This window comes from Eimeria necatrix, genomic scaffold, assembly GCF_000499385.1.
Source record: "Eimeria necatrix Houghton genomic scaffold, Enh_scaff18, whole genome shotgun sequence".
Classification (NCBI taxonomy): Eukaryota; Apicomplexa; class Conoidasida; order Eucoccidiorida; family Eimeriidae; genus Eimeria; species Eimeria necatrix.
Genome location: NW_013652461.1, coordinates 184103 through 194676, shown reverse-complemented (window position 1 = coordinate 194676; position 10574 = coordinate 184103). Strand labels below are relative to the sequence as shown.

The 10574-nt window shown below is 48.6% G+C and overlaps 2 protein-coding genes across 2 annotated transcripts; one reads left to right on the top strand and one right to left on the bottom strand.

The window, feature by feature from the left end:
- Positions 1–859: 859 nt before the first annotated feature.
- Positions 860–3826, bottom strand: ENH_00024680 (hypothetical protein, conserved; the record flags this gene model as incomplete). The annotated part of the gene is made up of 1 exon (XM_013579633.1): positions 860–3826. One exon carries the CDS (start codon positions 3824–3826, stop codon positions 860–862), a length of 2967 nt encoding a protein of 988 aa, XP_013435087.1.
- A 2189-nt stretch (positions 3827–6015) lies between these two features.
- ENH_00024670 (hypothetical protein, conserved) lies at positions 6016–9864 on the top strand (the record flags this gene model as incomplete). Its single annotated transcript, XM_013579632.1, is given in 5 exon segments — positions 6016–7393; positions 7582–7637; positions 8175–8183; positions 8188–8433; positions 9733–9864. Coding segments are annotated over 5 exon segments (1821 nt in total).
- Positions 9865–10574: the final 710 nt, after the last annotated feature.

The following is a 10574-nucleotide window of genomic DNA, read 5'->3' as shown; positions in this document are numbered from 1 at the left end:
TCGATGCAAGGCTGTTTGCTGCAGACCAAGTAAGGTCGTCGGCAGGCATTCATTTCAACCAGAAAACACTTTTTTGGCCCCTAGGCTCAGCTGGAAATGGAAGGCCCATAATAAAACATGTCTTTGTTCAGATGTCTCAACTACTCGGTGCCAGCAAAGAACCCTTCCTGCGAGGACAGTAGACTGTGGACTAAATCTTCATCTTATGCGAGCTTCCAGTTAGCAAGCTCACAGCTCGTGTAACTAGTACTAGTGTACGGGAAGGAGCTATCGCCAGTGGGCCGCGCCAACACATTGATTCTAGCAATATAAACATCCGCTTTGCTCTTTTCCAGGAAATCTTCCGTAAAGAATCTCAACCTAGAACAACTCCAACCAGCATACTGACATTTTGGTGCAGCATAACGTGAAGTCACTGCAGGAAACGCATGTGTGTAGCAGAAAGAGGAGGCTAGGAAAGTATGAAAGTTAGCACTTGTGTCCAGCGATAATGGGTTGCATTGTGGACCGCTGGCGTATGGCGTATTAAGCTTTAAAAAGCAAAATAAATACCGAACAGTCCCACAACTAGCCAATTTTTGCCACCCATTTATTAGCTATTTCCTGATTCCAGTAAGTTAGAGAAAGCTAGAAGCTGTCATGATAACATGCTAGACGTAAGCAAACAGCAGCGGCGCTATGCTGCCCTGATGCCACATTCATGGACAGCACTGACACTGGGCCGCAGAATGAATTGAAAACCTGATAGCTATTGCTTGTTTCGCGGATTTGTGTTTGAGCCCTTTGCTCCCAACTTCGGAGCATGCAGGCATGTTTGGCGTGAAACAAGGAAACTCCAATTTTGAGTGGTATCAAACCCTTACATCTTTGGAGTAGAATGGGTCGCTGATGTCCACCGCCTGTGCTTGTGCGGTTGGCATTCCAGTTCAAATGCGGTGCTTTTTTTGGGTCCCCATAGAGCACTTTGGCATGCATTGCACTCTGAGCTAAGCATTGTATGTGCTGCGCAACCGTGGTGTGTCGATGAATCGCTTGCTGCTGCTGCAGCGATTCCTGTGCTTGCCGTTTGCCTGTCACGTAGCAATCTCCAGGAACCAAGGGTCGGTGCGGAAGCACATGTAACCATTCCTGGGGAGTTAAGTTTTTGTTGGGTACAAAGGGGGGCACCCGGAAGAATTCCTGTCAACTGGCTGTTTTCTTCCAGATATCTTGAAGGGGGAGAAACCCCAAGTAAGTTGGCAAGAAGTAGCAGCTTCTGCTGTTCTTGTTGCTGCTGCTGCACTTCCTCGTCCACAAATTTAACACGGCGCCCGGTACTCTCTGTGGGTCTACTTCCAGCCCCATAAGCAGCCTTGTTGAATGCAGACGTAGGGACTACTTGAGGGAATTGAGTGCCCAGCCCCGCATTCTGGAGCATCCAGTGCCACCAGGAAAGCTGAGCTGGCACGTCACACAACTGTGCTTGCTGTTGCTGCTGCTGTTGTAAGGGCTGTTGGGTTGCTGCAGTCCGTCGGCCCCTTAAGTTCGTCTGGGTTCCTATAACTGCAAGAGCATTCGGCTGCCGTTTAAGATGATCCTGAGTTTTCTGCTGCGGTTGTCGCTTAGCGTTCAATACAGCTGAAGAGGATGGCGAGGAACTGGACGCCAAGGCAAAAGGGCTTGGCTTAGGAGCCATTTGGGAGGGCATCCCGATGCCTCCACTAGAAGCTATTCCAATAAGACTCTGCTGCAGGCACTCGCGGAGGTGAACCTCACTTGCAAGTTTCTGTCGCATCTGCTGAAGCTCCTGGTGCTGCTGTTGTATGGTTTCCTGATGCAAATGTCCTAATCGTTCCATCTCTTGTTGTAAGAGATCCTGAGCCTTCAGCCTCTGCTGTTCGAAAATGCGCCTTGCAGCTGCTGCTCTCCAAGGCAAAAAAATTCTCAGCAGAAGCTTAAGTACTCTACAATGGAGAAAAAGTCTCTGAAGTGTTTTCAGTCTTCGAGTGTGCACTCTCTGTAGCTGCCAGCCTTTCCAGGCGGTTCGCATGAGCCGAAAGGCTTCTTCTGTCTGTTTCGCGCCGCAGCAAATTTCCAACAACTTTTCCAACCGTTTGTTGTCATCCGCGCGGCGCTTCCTTAGAGATATTAGCTCGGCCTCAGCAGCAGCAAAGTTCGCTTGGTGCTCCTGCTGAAGCTGCAGTCGCAGGCACTTTTCTTCTTGTAGCTCCTTCCACAGCTTTTGTTTGACAGAAGCCTGAGAGCTTGCAAAACATCGAGCTGCTTCGCGCCGCAACAGCCCTAAAGAGTGCTGCAGCAGCAGAGAAAACTGCTCCTCTTCCTCCCCATGTGAAGCAGCTGAAGTACTTTTGGGGTTTGAGCCTTCAAGCCCCAGTACGTCTTCCGCAGGCAGACGCCATTCGGGAGAGCGATTACTTTTGCCCCAATGGGTCGGAGCACTAATTGGAGATGTGGCTTCCTTCGAAGAAATTGCACACCCTGTTTGCTTGGGACCATCGCTGCCAAAGTCACTCCCGCGGGCGCTGCGTGCTGGTGTTGGGCTGTACGCGTTGCTGCAAGACGCTATGCGGGTGGTCGAGGGCAGCACGTCAGTGGTCTGGTCAGTACTTGACATCCCAGGGGAAAGTCCCAGCAAAGCAGGTCCCACACAGTTGCGCCTTGTGCTTAGTTCAACTTCTTTTGGCTTCAGTTTGCCGGGTCGGCTTGAGGCCTTCCCCAAGTCTTTGCTAGGAGGACTCAGCTGAGGCGTAGACGATCCAGAAACCCGGCTGCCTCGGCGAATGTTTGGAAGGCCTTGCAAGCCATTTCTGCCCACTGAGGTAGAGCTAGGCTTAGGGGCAGGCAAGATTGGTCTTCTGAGGGGAGAGTTCCGTGTTAGAAAAACTCCTGTGGAACTAGTCGCTGGCGGTGTCACGGGAGACTCTGTTGACTCGACTTCTGTTGTTTCGCTCCTCAGCCTACGCCTCGTCGACCCCGCAGGCAGCTCCAACGTGCTTCTGCCAAAGTCCGAAGGGCTGCTGTCAAGGCCTTCTTCTGCAGCAACCGCCAATCGGAGGCTGGAGGCCCCCAGAGCTGCAATAAGGCGAGCTACAGAAGGGTCATACGCCGCATTTTCGGAGCTTCTTCCTGCAGTTTGCCCTTCAATCTTTTCTGGTTCTTTCACTGGAGGAAGAGACGAAAGCTGTGTCGTTGGGGCTGCTGCGGAGACTTTTGGCTGGTTCAGGTTAGTAGTTGTAGACTCGCTAGGAGCCAAAGACGAGGTAAATGCAAGCGACGCTAGCTTTTCTAATTCTTTAGGGGCCTCTGCATTTATTTTTGCAGGCTTTGATTGTTTCTCAGAAGCTTGAGTAACGGGCGCTACATGCTTCTCTTCTTGTGGAGGTTCCTTGCTAGAGGCATCCGTTGCCTTGGATGTGGTGTCAGCTGTTGTGGTAGAGACGGTTGAAGGGACTGAAGGCAGCCTAAGGTCTCCAACGCTCGACTTTTCGCTGTACTCCTTCAGCGACGCCTTGGTTAGCGATTTAGAAGAGGCGAGAATAGGGGCCGGTTTCCCACAGTTGGCACTGTGCTTGCTGACCAGCGGCTGGAGAAATGGAGGCATGTGCACAGGCGAGTGAGATATCGCAGGCGTGCTTGTAGGTGTCTTGCTTCGAGACATCATGGATGTTGTATCATGGAGAGCAACTGCTGGATTGAGGCGAGGGTTTGCAGACCCCTCTGCTGGCTTGATCGTGTTCGAAGCATCAGTAGCTGTAGGAGCCCATAGAGAAGCGTCTAGTGGGATAACGGATGGCCAGTCGAGCGTGCATGACTCTATCATTAACATTTCTTCTTCATGAGGCCAGGGTAACTTCCTTCTTCAGAAATTCTTCGCATCTAGCAATTTGGTCGTAGCTTTACATTAGCCCAGGGTTCCATTTGCGGCTGCTGCTGCAAATTTTCCTCAGGTCGAGACTGCAGATACACTTTTGAGTGGAGAAAATGGCTATATTTGTCTTGATCGTCAACGGCGGCAATTCCATTTAATATCGGCCCGGAGAACCGCCCTTAGTACGCAGGGGCTACTAGGTCAACAGTTTCTTTCTGAGAGTCTCTGTTGGTTGAAGTCACCTTCCTATATCCCGGAATCGAGTAATCTCTGCTTGGACTAGCTTTTGGCTTTTCTTTGTTGCATTTCTCAGTTGTGTAGTCTACTAACACGAAGCACACCAGCGGCGGCACATGGGATCTGTTTTAGTGGCTAGTTGCTGGAAGCACCACTAAGTGCCTCGCCGTGAGCGTCGACTGAAACACTCCAATTAAAGTCCTAAAGTGCACCAGAACATCTTACTCAGGAGTGGTCTTCGCATTTTAGAGCTGTTCAGGGTCACCTACCAGTCCAGCGGCCCCCCAGCGCCCTTCTCCAGTCCCACTCTGGAAGCACCGCTGAAATAAACCAGAACTAATTTGGACACTTTTTTCAAATTTGTCATGCACTGTGTAAGCATTGGCGCTGCTGTTTGCTCCTGCCCTCAAACTTTGATTTTCATTGAACTCGTTGCCTTGCCTCCGGCTGGCCGCAGCGACCGTGTCTCCATCCCTACAGAGATGGCTTGAAACTAATGAGAGTTAAACCGAAGCGATGAACTTTTTAAAATAAGCCTTTGCGTTTTCTGGAATCTGTAACCCCCTTGAGGAGCTGGATTATGCCAGTGGCGATACACCGACAACGCAGCCCTCGCTGCTTCTGCATACTGAGCGCAGCTCAACAGCGTTCGCATCTATGCTCTTGAGGATCCTACGAACTTGTAGCGACACCAAAGAAAAGCACACTGGATAGGCAGGATTATTGAGCTTCGTAGTCTGACAAGGGCGTTTGAAGTGACAAGCAATAGAATCTGTAGTTCCCAGACAAGAAAATTTGCGCAAGCCTTCGCAGGTTTACTACTACAAACTAGTAACAATGGCTTCGGCCATAGCTTTCGCCCCCATTGTAACCAAAAGCGTTTGCCAATCGCAAAGATGCCACTGGAAGTCAAGGCTCATTTTCGTCTACGTGATTCTTGCTGTTGCTTTCGCTGCGGCATTCCCGATAAACGACACAAACTCTTTAACTGCATATAAAACGGCATCTTCAGGTTAGTTTCTGTTAAATCAGGCTACCTTTAGTTCTACGCAAGCGTGAAAAAGAGGGGAACACCTAAATGAGTGTAACGGGAGAATTTGCGAGCATGATCTACCTTGCAAAAGCGCCGCTGTTTCTTTGCAAGCGTTTTTCTCCTAATAGTGTTAAACGTTAAGCGAAAGCCTCCACTTTGAACTTAAGAAGGTAACTCCACGGTGCGTTGAGGCCGCCACACAAAGCGTAGTCGGCACAAAACGCCGCAATCTAGCAATCAACCATTCACGTGGCTGGGAGCCTGACAAAGAGAAAAAGCTCACTTTTCATGCCTGTAGCAAATATTTTGTTGCATGCTTCACTTGCACATTTGGCGCAGTAAGCAAGGGAACGAATGAGAAGCTGAACAGTCTTCCGCCCCTGCGAGCAAGCTCCAGCGGAAATTCCAGTGCTGAACAAGAGGAAAATGCAGGGTCCTCACCGGGGACTGGAGGAGAAAAGCCACCGGAAGACAGCAATGGTGGATCCACAGAGAGTGGCGAGAACGAATCCCCTTCTACGGGTGGGGAAAATACAGATTCGGAAGGCAGCGAGGAGAGCGAGCTTCCTTCATCAAGCACTCTAGAGGCATTTGAGGAGGCAATAAAGCGTGCATGCTCTCCAAGTGTGAGGTCTAGTTTGTTTGACAAAGTTGGAAGCTCCGTGAGCAACCCTACACGCTGGCACGATCAATCAGGGGAACACAATGATTGGCACAGAAAAGCTCAGCACAACAATATCCACACGCACTGGCTCTGTTGCGCTTTTTTAAAAGATTTATTCAAAGCAGCTGTGCTTAGCTTTTATGAAAAAATGTGTTTCCCGACTATTGCTTGCGATGTGCCATCTCCGAGAAGGTCTCCGGCGCAGTGGAACAGATGGATCAGTGGATGAACAACTTACTGGGGGCAATGACAACACTAGAGTCCGATCCAACGGCTCTCTACGAGTATTTGAAAGGAACAGGGAGCTTGACTGATGTTCTGAAAAGCAGTTGTCTGTTCGGCTTATCGATTATCGCCGGCGCCATTGTGGCTGTTGTGTACTTGCTTTGTTGTCTCCCCACAATTTGCTGCAAGTACCTGCGCCGCCTCTGCTGCTGCTCGAAATGCTGCTCCGGAAAGAGTGGACTTTGTTCACGCATTGTGTGGGCAATATTTATCGCAGCTTTAACGCTCATGGGTATAGTGTTTGCCTGCTTGGTCCTTCACTACCAAAACCAAGGGGTAGAAGGCGCCAGGCAACTGCAGTGCCAAACCTATGAATTCGCCAACGAGACGCTTCGAGGGACGGAAGCACTACAAGGAAATGACACGCAAGCAGACACACCCTTGCCCGATGAATTTGAAGGCCTGCTTCCCCTGGTGGACAATGTGGAGGCTTTGGTTTTGCTTTTCGACGCCAGCAACCCAGACAACGTCGTTGAATTGTCCAAGCAAGCAGCGACAAAGGCGTTAGATGTTGTCCCGATATCAGACAAAATGAACACGGCCATTGGAAATCTAGGCAATGCATGTGTAGCCTTTTCTGCAAACAATTCGCTTTCGGGGAGCTTTCACAAATCTATGTGGTGTGATGCTGTAAATGATCCAAGCGCCAGCATAGACATAGAGGCAATCGAGGAACAAATGAGCAACTCGGCCAAAGTTATCGTCGCAGTTGACCCGAAGAAACAGTTAGACAAAATCTTTGAAAACGTCGAACTTCCAGTTTTGAATGTCAAGGAAATTTTCCCGATAGGGACTGTGAAAGAGCTCTTCTTGACGGCATTTGATGCTCTTGCTAGCACTGAGGGGATTGTTTCCAAGGCACTGCAGTGGCTAGACATAGGTCTTAAAGTAGACTGCAGCTTCTACTTGGCTATCTTGCTGCTGATAGCTCTTTGGACCATTTGGTTTTTCTGTCGAGGAGCCGGTGCCGGCAGCGGCACTCCAGCACTTCTTTGGAATGTATTGGCTTGGGTTGTAGTTATATTTCTCATATTTGGCGGAGCACTAGGCTGGGTCATGACTATAGGAAGGCAGGGATGTAGCGTCATCACCAACACTTGCTTAGAGGAGGACAACTGGGAACTGCTATCTGACTACGCCCCTGTCGTCGAGCCCCTGATTTCTGAATGTCTTTCAAAAGAAGGTGAGGGAGATATGCTTGCTGCGGTGGGAGCTAAAGAGGCCTTTAACCAAGTGCTGGATACTCTGAAGAAGACTTTAGGAAGCTTTCCTACAGATATGGCCCCTCTTGATGAGAAAACGTCTGGTGAGAACCCACCAAATCTTATCAGCTTAAAAGCCTTGTGAGCCTTTCACCAGTAGTAAAGAATTATTCGCCCCAATGAACAAAAGCTTTGCCATGTGCCAGATTCTCGTTACTCCTGCTCGATGTGTTGGTAGCATTAGCGGAAAGCTACGTAGATGCGGCCAAATCCTTTGGCGCTCTCGTAACAGTTGACCAAGATTCCGTGGCGAACGCGAGAAAAAACGTTTTCCCTGAGTTCTTGAAGGTGAATCAGTATTACACTATAGGTAGTCAAAAGCGAACTTGTCGGTGCGCTAAATTAATAAGGATTGTACTGTAGCCACAAGCATGCATAACTCAAGGAGCAGTCGCGGGAATGTGACGATATTTTAGTGTGTCATGCCTACTTAAAGCACTGCCTATGCTTGCACAGACCTAGCAGTTGTCCAGATGCTTGTTACAGACCAGCAACGTATACATACGGCCATGTGCAAATCCTTTTTGAAAACTGCTTCTTTCCTCCTTCGCAGATTCAAACTTCTGTGCAGATTTAGTCCCCCGTGTTTGCGCCATATGCACAAGCAAGTGCATATTATATAATATTTGTATGTACCTACATCGTTAAAGCTGCGTCAAAAATCGTATTTGCAATATTCTTCGTCCTTTCAACGCATGCATGCTTGTCCCCGTGTTTCTAAGCCAATATCACAGTTTTGTGTCTACTCTTCAGTTTGCTTAGGTAGACTCCACACCACTGTTTTCTTCCATAGAAATGGGACTGTAAAAGCGCATGTTTTATCAGATGTGTGCATAATTTTAGCGTGTTGGCCCTATCTGATTTTGCTTCCTGTTTTAAGAGCGGCGTGCAAATCCAAGACGTTGACTTAGGTGGAGAAACTCTTTACGGACTTGCTACACTGGAAAGCCTCGTTTCCCCATGGAAGTTGCATGCTCTACACCCTGAGGAACCAGCAGATGGGGAGTTTATTGTAACAGACGTTATACCGATTGAAGCAGATTCGGATTATGTCAGATGGCTTGAAGAACTTAAAGAAAGTAAAGTGAGCTGCTTAGCAAAAATGCCTAGCTTCATCTGTGGGTTATGATGGAACAGATGTAACAGAGCAAAATGATGTTCCATTTCATATGTAGAACCTGCATACCGCTGGTGAAATAAAAGTTCTTTCAGCGAATGAGTTTCATCCTAGCCTCACAATATAATTTCTTCCATAGGCCATGCCGAACATGAAGACCTACAGGGTCTAGACCACAACATCCCAGCACACAACACAGGCTGTATGCGTCCAAAGCCGCAGTAACTAGGCTGAACTGCATGTCTGAAGTTCCAAATCTTCATAAGCGCGTGCATTAAGTGTAGAAGGAGTAAAAATGGATGAGAATGTGCAATCAGCCGTCGCGCAAAGATCAGTAGTGCATAAACCTGCCGATTTGCGGAGCGTAGAAGGCTGAGTTCGTGGCTGCTGGTTCGGACGAGCAAGAAGCAGAAGAGAAGGCAGAAAATTTCAGACTTTGGACGAAAAACGGCATTTGGTGGCTGCAACAGAAGCAAAAGGTGCTGGGAACAAAATACAAATGCGTTCAAGAAGGAGGACAGGAAAGCTCATGCAGTTACGCCGAGATGTTTGGACTCGATTCAAGTCAAATGCAAGCATCCTACATGAACACGCAGCAGCTTGGTGCTGGTCAAAACTGTGAGTGCAAAGCAGACGATCCTTTAGAAATTGTCTAGCACTGAGGCAGTTTCCTTTTGCCTTCTCCTAGCTCCGCCTTCGGCATTCTAGAGTCGCGTATTAGCAGCAGGCTTAAGGATAGTCGGTGGCCTAGCTGGAAGTCTGCCCACTTTCAGCGCCCCTAAATTTTCCTGACCACTGTGGCTGTGGTGCAATTTTTGCTTGCACAGATTTACGAGTATCATCGTGCCTCGTCAACGCAGGTAATGCTAAAGCTGGCATCACCTTCCACTCAAAACGGAAGCGTACCACCCCCAAAATAATCGAAGTAATTTAGTTTATGCAGTATCATGAAATCGCGAATTGCTTGCGGCCTACCTGCCATCTCCGCAGTGTTGGACGCAGTCGCAGTGCTGAACGATAAAACAGTTTACGTGTTGGAGGACCTTCAACAATCGCTGAACTGCCGCTTCCTTAGGCGAAACATTGTCCAGGTCGCTGTCCTTGGTTGCGAATCCACCGTCTCCAGCTTTTATTACGTGAGCTGAAGCTACATAAGCACTGGGGCATGTGCAGTCGAAATTCAAGCCGAAATGCAGAGGAATGACTTCTGCAAGTTTTCGTTTCTCAGTATCGCTAGCGCCGCTGCATTTTCTGCTGCAACTTCAGGTAGCTATGTACAGAGCACTAGGCGGTGGTGTGGCATGTTTGGTCCTCCTCGCGTTATTTATACTGTGGTTCAAACTCAAGTTTGGCAAGGAGACTAAAAAGAGCTCTTCAAGAGAGAAGGCTCCCGTATAGAGTTGCCGCAAGGATGTGTAAAATATTCTAAGCGGTGCATCCACCGATGAACTTTCTTCGCGCTATTGTTGAAGATCATTTGAGACATTAAACAAGCTTTCCGTTGCACAGCGTGCTTGTGGAGCCAGCTGTAGATGTGAAGCAACTCTTTTGCGCGTACCTACGATCGGCAACGGTAAATTTGCACTTCGAATGATTTATCAGTAAGAGTAATGAAGCCACACAAATCTAAACAGTCTTTCCTTTCTGTTGTAATGATGAAACCTTCCTAATCCTACGAGGCTGACGCTACGCACATCATGGCCAAACCTCCAGGAAAACCAGATGTTGGTGGACATCAATTTATAGCTTTCAAGCTGGACAAATGTGACTGTCAGCTGCAATTTTTGTCGGAAAGAGTTTCTGCTTGAAAGAGGGCGACGGGGCATCCATTCAGAACAACAATGCCTGGCCTTTATACGCTCGCAATTCGCTGCGAAACACTCAGCAACGCATACATTTCATCCTCGACAACTATTTCCAATATTCAAATAGCGATATTGTCATTTCCCTTACTACTAGTGGGCCCAGAGTGGCACAGGCCCCCACAGGAACGAGTTTGTGCGCTGATTTGGCCCGCAGTGAATCTAAAGCAATTAGAAGCCCGATGATCTAGCTAATGAACCAGCTGGGCCTACAAGCGTTGCGCTGATTAGGTCTGCGCCGAATCT